Source organism: Phyllobates terribilis, unplaced genomic scaffold (assembly GCF_046119375.1).
Source record: "Phyllobates terribilis strain yellow unplaced genomic scaffold, ASM4611937v1 Scaffold_9__5_contigs__length_417890890, whole genome shotgun sequence".
NCBI lineage: Eukaryota > Metazoa > Chordata > Amphibia > Anura > Dendrobatidae > Phyllobates > Phyllobates terribilis.
The window spans coordinates 203,561,830-203,577,814 of NW_027362769.1; the positions used below are offsets into that span (position 1 = coordinate 203,561,830).

Here is a 15,985-nt window from a genome sequence, read left to right on the forward strand (position 1 = left end):
ACGTGTTTTCCTACCCTTCTTCAAAGATAGAGCCATAACTTTTTTTTTATTTTTCCTTTACCATGGCCATATTTTTGGATGGTTTTATTTTTTTTTATTTTTTTTTTTCAGGAGGAGTTTTTTTTTGGACCGCACCATTCAGTTTACCATAGAGCTTACAAAAAAAAAAAAAACAGGGAAAAAATTCCAAGTGACAAACACGATTGTCCAGGTCAGTATGATTAGAGCAATACCAAACTTATATAGTATTCGTTTAAGATTTTAGTGGTTTTAAAAAAAAATTCTGAATTTCGACTTTTATGTTGATGGGGGCTATCTGAGGGCTTGTTTTTTTATGAGCTGAGACGCATTTTTTATGGTGCTATATATGACGTTTTGATTGTATTTTATGATCGGAGGAACATCAGCCAAAAAAAAAAGACAATTTTGGGGTTTACAGTTTTTTTTTTTTTTTTTAATTTATAGATAACACTTTATGGATTAAATAGAATTTAAAATTTTAAAGAGATCCTGCTTTTATGGATGTGGAAATACAGAATGTACTTAACAGCTCATTCAAGCAGCAGTTTTTCACGGATAATGATAATCTAAGGGACTGTTCACACAGAGTGGTCTGTGCAAAATCAAAGTCAGATATAGATTCGAGTGTTGGATCAAAATCGGCAATGCGAGTCTATGGGTCTGTGAAGAAAAAAAAAATATATATTGGACGGCACTAGAATGCCATCCGTTTCTCACTGACTGATAGAAGATGGAGAAACTATTTTTTTTTCTCATCCGTGAAAAAAAAAAATGAATAACACTGATAAAACACGATCCGTTTTTCTTGTACGTGAAAAAAACCTGACGTCTGAGTTAGCCAAAAGTTTAAATTTTCTTTACTTCAAAATTGGAAAAAAAAAGGGGTAGTTTACATTTAGATTTTCTTTTCTCTAATATTTAAAACTTTATGGGTGCCGGAACGGATAAGAATCGAGCCACTTGGATACTACTGGGGGAAATTGACAGCAGCAGCAATTGGAGCCAGCTCTGATTGCTGCTGGTGGAGGCAGTTGCTGGCTGTATGGCACCTGCCCTGTGTAAAGCGGGTCCCCTCCATGTACCCACACACACTATATGATGTTAAAACGCAATCTATCACCAGGACGGTCCCAAGACAGCAACTAATGACTGACCCCCATAGTCCTATTCACTTTAGTATGTGTTACTTGTTTGCCCACCACAAACTTGAAACCCCGAAGAACAAACAATGCACAAAGTTAAGATTTGTAACAATGTTTTAATTTAAAAATCATTGAAAATTATCAACTTTTACTGGTGAACAGAATAATACAAATCATTTGACTTTTCGACACTTAACATAAAATACATAATCGCCCATCACAAAAGACCTAAGTAAACAAAAGCTAACACAGACACCATTTAAAGGGTTTGTCCCCACTACTAGACTAGTGATGCTGGTAAAGTAAAATAAACCTCAATACTTACCTCCCGAAACAGCTCCGCTCTGAGCCTTGTGTCCCCCGCCGGTTTGATGATATATACTATGTCATATGACAGCGGTACATAATAGGCGGCTGCTGATTGCCTGCAGCACTCACAGCTTTGTCTGAGCAGAACAGAATTTTTTCAGCTAGGATAAAAATACAGCCGATCAGCAGCCGCCTACTTACTTCAGCTGTCATGTGACATCATTTAGGTCATGAGACTGGCGGGGGACACAGGGCAAAGAACAGAGCTGGTCCAGGAGAGAAGTATAAAAGGTTTTTTTTTTAAAGGGGTATTCCCACCTCCAAGATCCTATCTCAATATATAGTAGGTGTAATAATAATAATACTAACAAATATCTCCAATTAGAAATGTAGTATAGTTCTTCTGATAAGCTATGTTTCTTACCCCATGTGCAGGGCATTGCAGTAGAATAGGCATCCGTGGTTACGACCACTCATAGTTTGTTGTTAGTGGTCGTAACCATGGAAATCTAGCGAATGCAATACCCTGCACAAGTGGTAAGCGACATAACTTATCAGAAGAACTATACTATGTTTCAAATTTGAGGTATTTGATAATATTATTATTACTACACCTACAACATATTGGGATAGGATCTTGGATGTGGAAATACCCCTTTAACTTCACAAGCACAATGGAGCCACTGATAAGGAGATGTGCAATAGTATACAACGTACACTGTGTGCAGAATTATTAGGCAAGTTCTATTTTAGAGGATTATTTTTATTATTGATCAACAACTATGTTCTCAATCAACCCAAAAGACTCATAAATATCCAAGCTTAATATTTTTGGAAGTTGGAGTGTTTTTTTTTTAGATTTGTCTATCTTAGGAGGATATCTGTTTGTGCACGTAACTATTACTGTGCAGAATTATTAGGCAACTTAATAAAAACCAAATATAATCCCATCTCACTTGGGTAAACCAATATCAGTGCACAAAATTTAGAAATAAACATTTCTGACATGTAAAAACAAAAAATTAGTGATCAATATAGCCACCTTTCTTTATGATGACACTCAGCAGCCTTCCATCCATAGATTCTGTCAGTTGCTTGATCTGTTTTCGATCAACATTGCGTGCGGCAGCCACCACAGCCTCCCAGACACTGTTCCGAGAGGTGTACTGTTTTCCCTCCCTGTAAATCTCACATTTTATGATGGACCACAGGTTCTCTATGGGGTTCAGATCAGGTGAACAAGGGAGCCATGTCATATTTTTTCTTCTTTTAGACCTCTACTGGCCAGCCACGCTGTGGAGTAGTTGGGTGCATGTGATGGAGCATTGTCCTGCATGAAAATCATGTTTTTCTTGAACGATACTGACTTCTTCCTGTATCACTGCTTGAAGAAGTTGTCTTCCAGAAACTGGCAGTAGGCCTGGGAGTTGAGCTTCACTCCATCCTCCACCTGAAAAGGTCCCACAAGTTCATCTTTGATGATACCAGCCCATACCAGTACCCCACCTCCACCTTGCTGGCGTCTGAGTCGGAGTTGAGCTCTCTGCCCTTTACTGATCCAGCCTCTGGCCCATCCATCTGGCCCATCAAGAGTCACTCTCATTTCATCAGTCCATAAAATCTTTGAAAAATCAGTCTTAAGGTATTTCTTGGCCCATTCTTGACGTTTTATCTTATGTTTCTTGTTCATAGGTGGTCATTTTTCAGCCTTCCTTACCTTGGCCATGTCCCTGAGTATCGCACACCTTGTGCTTTTTAATACTCCAGTAACGTTGCAGCTCTGAAATATGGCAAAACTGGTGGCAAATGGCATCTTGGCAGCTTCACGCTTGATTTTCCTCAATTCATGAGCAGTTATTTTGCGCCTTTTTTGGCCAACACGCTTCTTGCGACCCTGTTGGCTATTTGCCATGAAACGCTTGATTGTTCGGTGATCACGCTTCAAAAGTTTGGAAATTTCAAGACTGCTGCATCCCTCTGCAAGACATCTCACAATTTTGGACTTTTCAGAGCCCGTCAAATCTCTCTTCTGACCCATTTTGCCAAAGGAAAGGAAGTTGCCTAATAATTAAGCACACCTTATATAGGGTGTTGATGTCATTAGTCAACACCCCTCCTCATTACAGAGATGCACATCACCAGATTTACTTAATTGGTAGTTGGCTCTCAAACCTATGCAGCTTGGAGTAGGACGACATGTATAAAAAGTATCATGTGATCAAAATACGCATTTGCCTAATAATTCTGCACACAGTGTAGTTTAGCAAGTAATATGGTTACAACTCCAGCAGACGTGATGGTTTATAGGTAGGAAACATCCTTTACACCTCGACACGTGAATATCGTGATGTGTGTCCCTGTGGACACGGACTTACTACTGCTGTCACAATAATGCCTCAGAACAAGGGCAGGAGAGGGGCCCGAGAGCTGCCAGGAGGGATTTGATTGGGGATGATGTCATCCTGTAGCCCCCAGGAGAGTGACATCCTGTCTACACATGACTGCATGTACTGGACTGGTTGTCACAGGACTAAGAGTTTCACATTTATTACAGAACATCCATGTACGACTAAGGCAGTAAACATTGATATACATATTATTCATTATGTACAATATGAAGAAAAGCCAAGACTCCCCAGAGAACCATAATATATATATTAAAAATATCTTTCTTTCCTTGGTCATCTACATCAGTTATTCACAGCTCAGAAATCGTGTATTATCTAGTCTGATAAACCCAGTAATGCAGGATTATACTGGGCGTAATAAGACTATTGTCTACAGTACTTCTAATTTTGACTTGGAGCCATAAAAGAACAAGCTGCCTTTGAATATTAGCAGATGTATCGGTCATTTACAGTATATGTCAGTTATCAATTCATGGCGGAGTATGCTACAGTGAGAGGGCTGTCTCTTCATGGACATCCCCTTTAATTGGAGAACTGTCATTGCGATCAGCTGATCACTGTGGATCTGGCACATGGATGGCCCAAGCGAGAGCAGCTGCTTATCAGATTAATAAAGGTTCCCCAATGATGTCCATAAGCTCTAATAGGGCCAAAAGACAAAGACTAACCTTCGAGAGAAACCCCTTCAATGTCTAAGCTTTTACCTTATAGGCCGGGAAGGCCGTGTTTGTTTTGCTAATGTTGCTGTGGTTTATGCAGTTCCCTAAATAAACCACAGAAGATTTAAAGAGAGAGTGTTCCTGTGTCTACCTCTATGTGCAACCAAGTGAGCCGATCTACCACAACACGCACTCTCGAGGAAGTAGTACTCAATTAAAAAAATAAAATAAAAAAAAACGAGGCAAGAATAAATTCTAGATCTGATCTATGTATACAAGGAGCGACATCATCGGCAGCTAAAAAGACTCAACTTGTACAAAATTCACCCAAAAATAAAATAAAGTCGTTAAGATGTCCTTTTCCTGGATTTTTCTTGCCATACAGATATTAAAAACAAAATATAAGGCACCGGCGAGATAATGATAAAGTCCTTGTATATTTAGTGTCTCAATGTGCAGTGGTCACATGGCTGTTCCGAATGGAGTACGGCGTCCAGATGATGATCTGTGTGACGGCTATACAGAGAGGGATGATGCACGTCAGGTAGAACATGGCGTCATGGAGGCCTAGAAATAAACTGAATAGAAAAAGTTCATTTTATTAATGGTCTGCAGAATATATTATCCAAAATCAGCAGCACAAATGCAATCCAGTATCAGTATAAAATATTTGCTGCTATGAAAAAAGCAAGGCCTCTAAATGTGTGACCGTCAGGGACTCGTGTAATATTTCATTATTATTATACCAGCTCACCAGTAGATGGCGCCAAATGGCCTGTTTACTGATGGCTCTTCACAGCAATCATAAAGTAACACTGAATATGCCCCCAATGAAGCCTAAGATCAGGGTATTTTTATTTTTTAATCTGAGACGACCAAAATTAATTAATGCGCATGAGCTCAAGATGGGAAAAAACAAACAAAACACTTTAATATATTTACCATATGGATTCTTCTCCATTTCAGCAATGCTGAGCATGCTTCTTCCTACTGTTATCCCATATACCCAATGGCGTGTCATACTAAATAAATTAATGTTGGCCCAGCCTGCCATATTTTAGAAAGATCAGTGGACCATCTACTGATCATGAGGTGTATTAACTCTCCCCTAATAGCGAGGAGAGAAAAAGATCGGGCATGCTAGATTTCGATATGTCTGATCCTTTGTTCTCAAAGCCGATAGGCTGCAGCCTGAGATGTCTGGAAGTAACTTCCTCCAGAGTGCGTGCGTATAGGATGGCAGTTCTAGCGGTTGGCTAATATAGGGCCGGATTTAGCATTATCAGCAGGGTGCTACTCACCTGGGATCCGGCTGATCCACTTTGTTGGTTAAGTTTTCATATCCATACTGATTAAGAATAGTAACGACAAACATAGGTGCCAGGGACTGGGCAGGCTTTGTGAAGAGGGCATTTGTCCCAAAAACCATTGATGACAGTGGGGACCTAAGGAAAAAAAAATACTTTATTCATCTTGATGCTAGAACATTTTCTAAAAGCCAGTAGCAAATGTTGGCGATTTTCAAGGGTTAAATGAAATTAAAGGGGCTGTTCAGGATTAGAAAAATTTAAAATGTATGATCGCTGGGGGTCCCATTGATGTCAGCTTATACAAAAAGTAAACTAAAACAAAAAAAAACTAAGCCTAAAACAAGTGGCTTTTACTGTGCAACATTATCCACATTATATACACGCCAGAGCGCCACATCTGGAGACCAGCAGGGCTCAATTTCCGGAAAACGTGTCACTCCCTTCTTTCCAGTATATTAAAAATGCTGAGGCCCCCCCAAGTACAAGTGGAGTGAAAGAGGCTGAATGTCCCCTTTACAAATGAAGCCGTACTGAGCATGTGCGACCACCACCGTGAAAGCTGCACATGCTCACTACTGTTCTATTCACACAAAGGACTTTAGGACCCTGTTTCTGTGATTGGTGAGGGGGCTCAGCAGTCTGACTGTTTCAGAATTATTATTTCATGGAAAATATAAGCATTTATCGAAACTTGAAGTCAAGAGAACTGACATCTTCTTTAATAGAAAAATTCACTTATGAATGACATATTTTAAAATATTCCTAATTTAAAAGGATATGGACACCTTTTGAGGGTTTTTTTTTTTTTTTTTATTTGCTTGTAGTTTTGGCAGAGAACCTTTTTCTTCCCAATCGGGTATTATTACAAATTTAGTCTTCTTTGGTTTCTACATCCTCTACGCATCACTGTACATAGCAGGCTGCAGAATGAGTTAACAGTAAACTCCATCAGTGAGCAGAGTCTGTAACTCTTATCTATCTTCTGAACCAAGCCAATTTGTGACCAAATTAAAGTGAAATTCAGATGCATTACAGTCACAGGTAAGCAACAAAGCTCAGTTTTTATTCAGAATATGAACTGTGAAAATTTGTAAAGAGGTAACACAAGGAGGATGAGCCTTCATGTCCATCTCATAATGTGGTTTACTCTTCACACCATACCATACCATACCATACCATACCATACCATAGATGAAGAATAACAAAATAAAAGTCTTGGAGGAGAGATGGGGAAGCGCTGCTACTAGAATTCTCCACATACTTTACAAGCCTGGCATGGCAGAGTGAGGAAACTTTTAAGCCATGCATGCGCCTCTGGGAAATTAAATATGCAAATTGTCTCTTCAGAGAGGAAGAGGAATAGAACTCTAGCGCCACCTACTGGAAGTAGCAATCCTAAAAGTCAATATCGACCCTTTAACGAGCCTTATCACAAGACTTACACAAGGATAAAAGCCAAGACCAGAAATTCAATTTGCAGACAGTGTTTCAGGGTATTGCCCCTCATCAGTGCAAAGTATGAGATCTGATTTGTCTAAATCAGAGGCTCTGGAATGAGGTCTATGGGGTAAAGTTTCTCCTTGTGGAGAGTGACAAGCCAGGCCTGGCATGCCAGAGTGAGGAGACTTATAAGCCATGAAATGCTTCTCTGGGAAATTATGCAAATTGTTGTCATTTTTAAACGGATTTGTCAATTTTAGATCCATTTTTGTTCCATTTTGAAGGGATGTGTTTTTAGCTCTAGTGATCTGGACGTGTGCAAGCCTTAAAAATAGATTGGTTACATGAATTATCAACCATTATGATCCATTTCTTAAACTCTAATGTTTTTTTTTAATCATTTAAGGATATACCAGTCTGGGTTTAAAGGGGGTGTGAAGATGGGAAAATGTAAAAAAATGGCTATTATCTGCATATACAAATATTTCTTGCATTAAATACTGGTGCTGTCAGTGTACATATAGACATCCAAATGGTCTATTATATGGACACCATATGTATATAGACCTGGGCATCTTGAAATTCAACATTCTCTATTCTTAAAGGGCTGTCCGGCCTTTGGCGACAAGTCTGCAATGACTATGTGACTGCAGACTTGTGAATCCTCACATCACGTGTAGTGTGTGCGGTGAGGATTCTCTGGGGCCAGGAGCAGTGGGCGCGTGAACACAAGTATGTGATTTGTATACATGCGGTCACATGCCAACTAGACAAGCACAGTCCGATGCAAGTGTATTGAGTGAGGCCAGATACAGTCTAGTAGGAATGTGGCTGGAAGTAGATCACATACTTGCAGTCACATGAACACTTGCTCCCGGCATCTGCAGCACCGGAAAATCTTAACAGTGCGGGAAATGTGAGGATTCACAAATCCGAAGTCACAGAGTGGCTGCAGACTTGTAGTCTAAGGCCGGACAACCCCTTTAATTTACAGTCCTACGTAGGTTGAGATCAGATAGCATTTATTGAATACGTATGACTAGCTTTAGTGCCCCTTTAGACATTATGAGGTTAATCTTCACCTACAAAATTATTTGCACATAATCCATAATACAGCTGGAGAAAAAAAACAAAACTGCATATGGACCGTGGCCATAAGAAAATCAAGCTGTCACCTCCAAATAGCTATGCAAAAGTGATGGCCTGAGCTCAATATTTGTACTCTACACATACAGGACCTGATTCATTTGTGTGTTTTTTTTTTTTTTTTAAAGTCACTTTTCATTTTTGTCATGGTGGTATTCATTACCATTTTTTGTGTCAAATTCTTCAAAAATTTTGTGTAAAGTGAAAATAGTCTTTTAAACTTTTTTTGTGACTATTTAGTGCAAAAAGTCACACATTTTGCAAAATGTCTCCAAAAAAATAAATAAATAAATAAAATCCGGCATATAGAAAAATCACTTTGGGGGTGTTGGTGTACATTCGGGATAAATTTTGCAACTTTTCGAAAAAAAAAAAAAAAAAAAAAAAAAAATTGCAAATGATAAACCAGACGAAAACATCTGGAAAGTGTAAACTCCGTCCACATTGGCGAACATAAAAAAAAAAAAAAAAAAAAAAAAATAGAATTAGACTTACCGGTAATTCTCTAATAGCCCACAGGAGGATGTAACCCCACCCTAATATGGACAGGAAATACGAAGAGGTTTAAATAGCCCCTCCCACATCCTCCCTCCAGTGTTATTACAAAGGACCACAAGACTATAGATGCTTCAAATTAATATTTTTATTTCTACTGATCAAGCTGTTGTAGAAACAATAAGCAAAGGGGAGGGAATTACCCGTGCTGGGTTATTAGAAACCGAATTACCGGTAAGTCTAATTCTATTTTCTCTAATAACCTCCCACGACAGCACACAGGAGGTATACCAAAGATATACTAGGGAGGGACAATAGCCTGAAGGACCTTCCTTCCGAAGGCTAAATCTCCAACAGACATTAGGTCTAGTCTGTAGTGTTTGGAGAAAGTATGAATTGAGGACCATGTGGCAGCTCTGCAAATCTGTTCGATGGATGCGCTGGCTTTTTCAGCCCAGGAGACAGATATCGCCCTTGTAGAATGGGCCTTGAGCTTTGCTGTAGGAGGTAGAGCCTGGATCTGGTAAGCCTCCGTAATTGCCCTCTTAATCCAGTTGGCTATTCTGGATTTTGCTGCTTTCTTCCCTCTGTTTGGACCTTGTGTATAGACAAATAGGTTCTGGTCTTTCCTTCCTTCTTCTGTTTCCTGAAGATAGTGCAGTACTATTCTCTGAACGTCCAGAGTGTGGAATTCCATCTCTTTTGTCTTTTGGGTTGTCACAAAAGGATGGAAGAATTATCTCCTGAGATCTGTGGAAATTTGAGTCCACCTTAGGTAGAAGTGAAGGGTCAAGTTGGAAAATTAGACGATCTTCCAGGATTCTCAGGTAGGGTTCGTTCACCGAAAGGGCCTGTAGTTCACACACTTTTCTGGCTGTAGTTATTGCCACCAGAAAAGCCGTTTTCCAGGTCAGCCTGTCCAGTCTTATGGTTGATAAGGGCTCAAAGGGTGGAAGGGTTAACCCTTTCAGAACAATGTTAAGGTCCCAGGGGGGAACCAGGTCTGTTACTCTAGGGTGGATGCGGGTGGCTGCTGTCATAAATCTTCTCACCCACTGATGTTCCGCTAGTCTTTGATCGAAGTATGAACTTAATGCCGCTACCTGGACCTTAAGAGTACTAGGTCTGAGACCTTTGTCCAGACCTTGTAAAAAGTTTAGAATCTGAGCCACATCAGCCCTATGAGGGTCTGGGTGAGTGGGTGCACCTTAAGAAGGTTTTCCAGATCTTATGGTAAATGGTGTTCGTTACAGGTTTCCTGCTCTTTTGGAGAGTTTTGATGACTTTCTCTGAGAGGCCTCTTGTTTTAAATATCAGGAATTCAGAAGCCAGGCAGATAGGTGTAGTCTCTCGGGATCAGGATCGTGAATCGGTCCCTGGAGAAGGAGATCCTTGATGGAAGGAAGGATTAGAGGGCTCTCCACACTCAGACTGGTTAAGGTTCCAAATCAACTTCTTTCTGGCCAGCGAGGGGCCACTAGGATTACTCTGGTCCCTTCGGTCCTTATCTTCTGTAAGGTTTTTGAAAGGATAGGAAGTGGGGGAAAGGCATACACTAGTTTGAATTGCCATTTGTAAGCGAATGCGTCCACGCCCAGGCAAGAGCCGTTTGGATCCAGGGAGAAATATTGAGGTACTTTCGCGTTCTTGTGTCCGGCGAAGAGATCTACCTCTGGATAGCCCCATCTCTCGACTAACATCTGGAAAACGTCTGGGTTTAGGCTCCACTCTCCTGGATGAATCTTTGTTCTGCTTAAGAAGTCGGCCTGGATATTGACTGAACCTTTGATATGAAGAGCCGACAAGGATAGAAGATGTTCTTCGGCCCAGGAGAATATTCTTGCTGAGATTGCTTTTAAGCTTTCGTATCTTGTGCCCCCTTGATGACGAAGGTGGGCTACCGTGGTGATATTGTCTTAAAATATCTGAATGTGAGATTTCTGGACCAGAGGCTCTGCTGCTCTGAGGACTTCCTCTACGGCTTTTAGTTCTCTGAAATTTGATGAACGTTGGCTCACCTCTTTGGCCCATATACCCAGGAATAGCTCTTGGGAGACCATGGCTCTCCATCCCTTTTCGCTGGCATCCACCTTTATGGTTACCAGCAGATTCTGGATCCATGGTACTCCTCTGTTCAGATTTTTTTCAGTTCAGCCACCAGAATAGAGGTCCTTACTCGTGGTGGTATAGGGATTCTCCTGTTCAGAGACCGTGGGGATCCGTCCCAATTCGTAAGGATGTGGGTCTGTAAGGTGCAGGTATGCGCCTGAGCCCAGGCCACCATCTGAATACAGGATGTCATAGACCCGAGGACCGACATGGCGTCTCTTAATGATACTAATCTTCTGCTCCTTAGGACATTGATTTTTGCTTTTATCATGACCTGTTTTTGTTTGGGCAGGAATGACATCTGGCTGTGGGAAACCAATAGTACTCCTAGAAATGTTTTTGTCATGGAGGGAACCATATCTGATTTTTTCTGGTTCACTAACCAGCCCAGAGACGATAGGATCTGAGTGGTCAACTGTAGATGTTCTCGGAGTACTGGTACTGAGGGCCCGATTAATAACAGGTCGTCGAGGTATGGTACTATTGAAATGTTCTGACCCCTGATATAAGCCATGACTTCTGCCATGACTTTTGTAAATATTCACGGGTCTGATGAAATTCCAAATGGGAGAACATTGAATTGATAGTGGACTATTTGATCCCCCTGAGCCACTGCAAATCTTAGGAACCTCCTGTGAAGTGGATGTATGGGGATGTGGTAATATGCATCCTGGAGGTCAATTGTGGCCATGACATGGTCCTGTCCTATCAGGGGGACCGTCGACCTGATGGATTCCATCTTGAATCGTTGGTAGTGGATATACTGATTCAGTGGCCTTAGATTGATTATAATTCTGTGTGAGCCATTTGTTTTTTTTTATTAGGAACAGTCTGGAATAACGTCCTGTGCCTCTCTCTCTTGTAGGAACCAGGGATATCACTCCTGAGGACAATAGGTCTGTAAGACAGGATATCAGAGTGGCCTGATGACTCTGAGAGGAGAGCAGTGTTAACCTTATCCTCTCTGGAGTATAGGAGGAGAAATTTATTTTTACTCCAAACTCGACAACCCTCAGGACCCATGGGTCTGAGCAGATTTCTTTCCACTGAGGGAGAAAACTCGAGATGCGGCCCCCAACTGTCCTGACGTCATGGTCTGTTCTGACGTTGGTTTTGGGAGAGAAAAAGATTTTTGCCTCCTCTACCTTTTGGGTAGCTCCATTGTCCTGTTTTGCTTTTACCCCAATATTGAGGGGTCTGCTCTTGGGAGGGACGAAAAGGCCTCTTCCTCACATTCCTAGGTTCCGGGAGGGCCTTCTTCTTGTCTGAGGCCTTCTCTAGAAGATCATCTAGGGCTGGCCCGAACATGTATTTCCCCTTAAAGGGGATGGAACACAACTTCTATTTTGATGCCACGTCGCCGTTCCAGGATTTCAACCATAGGGCTCTTCTTACAGAGTTTGATAGCCCAGATGCTCTTGCTGCCACTCTCACGGATTCTGCAGAGGCGTCTGCTAAAAACCCCGTAGCTTTCTGTAGAAGCGGTAGGGATGCCAAGATGTCTTCTCTGGGTGTGCCTGAAACTAGGTGTTCCTCCAGTTGATCTAGCCAACGAGCCATTGATCGAGCTACGCCCATAGAGACTGCGTTGGAGCTTAATCGTGTTGCCGAGGTCTCCCAGGATTTTCTGAGTAGTCCCTCCATTTTGACTTCCAAGGGGTCTTTTAATTGAGAGGAATCTTCAGAGGGCAGTGTGGTTTTCTTTGCTACTCGTGCAATTTGGATATCCACTTTTGGGACTTCAGACCAGCATTCTGCTGTCTCATTGTCTACAGGAAATCTATCCCTTAACTCTGTAGGGGTATTTAATCTCTTTTCTGGAGATTCCCACTCCTCTAAGACTAAGTCCCTAATACTCTGGTGTATGGGGAACACTAATTTTTTCCTGGAACGTAGCCCCCCAAACATCTGATCCTGTACTGTTTGGGGCACTTTTTATTCCTCGACCTCCATAGTTCTCCTTACTGCCATGAGGAGTTCCTCCAAGCTATCTGATGGAAAGTAATATCTCTCTCGTTGGGAGTTATCAGGGGTTGGACTTAGCTCACCTTCTTCTGGAAGATCTTCCGAGATATATATCTCCTCTTGAGAGTCTTCCTCCCCTCCCTCTGGCGGGCTAATTTTCCTCATTTTGGCTGCTGAGGGAGTAGATGTAGAACCCTGACTAGGTGAGGGCGTAGGGAGAGTGACCGAGGCTAAGGAGGATTTGATCTCCTGACGTACAATCCCCTTTATCTCCTCCATTAAGGAAGGCTGTTCCTGCCAGATAATCTTCGTACAGTCTTTGCATAGGGGCTTTCTATGGGAGGACAATAGTTTTTTTGTACAGATGGGACATCTGTGTGACGGTTTAACTATTTCTCCAGATGCAGGTTCCTTGTCCCCCTACAAGAGAGGGGAGAAGGGGAGGGGAGCTATAATCACTATTTCCTGCATCTGGGAGATGGACTACCAGTGCCATACTTACTGGAACCGGACCGGCGCAGGGCTCTACAGATGCAGAGCGAGAAGCTTCAAGAGACATGGTTTTGTCCTACCTGTAGATGTCTTCCTGTCCAGGGCTCCTTTTATGGGCGACCGGACCAGAACCTCCCTCTGTTTAGAGGGCTCCTCCCCCGGTGTCCAGGTGAAGATTTCTGATCACCGGTGGCATTCCGCTCCCCCCCCCCCCACATAGCTTTTTGATGCGGTCCACAGTGGAACGCAAACTGACGGAAGTGACGTCATCATCCACCGCACGGTGTCCGACGTCACTTCCGGCGACGCGGCGTGCGCTTCACATCCTGGAGACGGCATCGCCCGCGCATCCAGCGGGGGAGAGGAGGAGGAGATGGACCGGAGAGGTCAGAGAGGCCTCCGGTCAGAAGATCCTGCAGACCTTGCCCGAGAGCGCGGACTGCAGGAGGGGGTCCCGAATCCGGAGGAGACGGGAGCAGCGCCTTGAGGAGGAGAGGTAAAGACCGCTCGATCCTCCGCTGCCCGGCTAGTAGCTTTCCCCCAGTGCCTGTCGCCGGCCCAGCACTCCGGGGATGACCTCTTCATCCCTGATAGGGACAGGAAATAACACTGGAGGGAGGATGTGGGAGGGGCTATTTAAACCTCTTCGTATTTCCTGTCCCTATTAGGGTGGGATTACATCCTCCTGTGTGCTGTTGTGGGGGGTTATTAGAGAAAAAGGAAGAAGAACACATCTAAATGGATCGTGGTCCCAGGGATCGTGGAGTGCCTGGAGGGGCGTGACTGAGTGCCACTCCCAGACTGACCTCGGACGCATGGCAACGGACGGTGCCGCAAATCGAGGAATGCCCGGGAGGGGCAGAACCAGGTGCTATACCAGGGTAGACCTTGGACCCTCAACAAGGTATGCAGGTACTGGCAGGTTTGGCTGGTCTACAGATTCACACTGGCAGGTGCGGGCAGGGAAGAGCAGACAACGGACAGGCAAGACAGGACTCTGTTCACAAGGTGTAGACAGAGTCAGGTTCACACAGGAAGCATACAAGGATAGGTACGGACAAGACAGACTTGAACAAGTTCACACAGGGTACTTATAATGAAGTAGCAAGTGTACTCACTAAACACTAATGTTACAGAGCAACAACAGATTAGAGATAGGCACTCAGACACTGCAGGTTTCAGAGATAAGTACAGGTTATGACACTGCAAGTTTCAGACCCAAGAGGTGAAGGGAAAGATCCAGACACAGATACAAAACCGTCTCATGGACAGGTCCGAATTCAGACAAGAACTGACACAGGTACAAACAGGTTCAGGCCTGGGTACTCAGCCCCCAGGGTGGCAGAAACAAGACAGGACCTGGCAACTCAGTAGTTGCACAAACACAATGAAAGAGCATGATTCTCAGGCACCTCCCTTCAGGTGGAGGTGCTTTAAGTACCAAGTGCCTCCCAGCTATAGGCTGGGGACAAATTAGGAATGCGTGCACTGTTTCTTTAAGAACCAGGAAGCGCGGCCGCCCTAAGCATGCAGCCAGGAAATGTGCAGAGAAAGCAGTGGACCAGGAGCTCACTCACTACTCCAGGCCGTGCAGTAAGTCAGTGTCCCTGCATGGTGGGGGAAGGGAAGGCATGCAGGGATGCCAGCAGTGATGTTACAAAAGAATAAGGTGCAAATGAGAAGCAGGTGAAAGACATGAAAAGCTAGACAAAAAGAAAGCGCAAATGCAAGAATGAATCAGATCTATAGTCCCAAAGGAAAAATGTGAGAATGTAAGAATTGATAAACATGCCCCATTGAGTGGACATGAAGCATTATGTGACCTAAATAGTATAAAATAAAACATTTAAAAATGTAATTCCTGTTTCCTGTAGTGCTTAGGAGTAACTAATTTTGACAGCATATTACTGACGTGTTTCCATTTTTTTTTTTTTGGGCAGGCTGGCAGACAAATTGAAAAACCTTGTAATTCTCATATAGCTTCTTTCAGAATTGTCTGGCCTAGAAACTTCAAGATAATATTGGAAGGGGGACTCCCGTTTAGGACCCTCATCTATTGTCTGAGTTAGGGCCCATGAAACTCGGTGCAAGCACGGACCGCAATGCACAGACTGTCCGCTTGTCTCCAGTCCCAAACTTGACAGCCTCATATATTGAGCATCTACAAAGAGTGTTTCTAGCTTTGGAGGACTTAGCTGAACTAAGAAATGACAGCCCGTTGATTTTAATGATAACCTTGTAATACTTTAATTGTCCTGGGGTGGCGCTGTAGAACTGACACTTCCTGATAGGTTCTCTCACTGATCGCAGCAGATCACTGGGGAATCCAGCTGAGGAACACCCCATTATCAGCTTCTCATCAGTTGACCCTTCAAGCAAACATCTAAAAAAAAAAAGACACTGAGGCCATGTGCGCACGATCAGGATTTGAAGCAGAAATTTCCGTAGCCTTTCTGCATCTCCTTGGCTGGGCGTTTTTGAAGCGTTTT

At 42.9% G+C, this 15,985-nt stretch overlaps 1 protein-coding gene across 3 annotated transcripts in view; it reads right to left on the minus strand.

The window, feature by feature from the left end:
• Nucleotides 1-1,291: 1,291 nt before the first annotated feature.
• The window catches only part of LOC141161991 (transmembrane protein 180-like), a 37,394-nt gene continuing 22,700 nt past the window's right edge, over nucleotides 1,292-15,985 (minus strand). For all 3 annotated transcript variants that reach the window (XM_073647589.1, XM_073647587.1, XM_073647588.1), the window contains 2 exons: nucleotides 5,841-5,984; nucleotides 1,292-5,117 (listed from right to left, as the gene is read on the minus strand). In XM_073647589.1, the coding sequence (XP_073503690.1) occupies nucleotides 4,988-5,117; nucleotides 5,841-5,984 (274 nt within the window). In that variant the 3' untranslated portion in view covers nucleotides 1,292-4,987. The remainder of the gene's footprint in view (nucleotides 5,118-5,840; nucleotides 5,985-15,985) is intronic.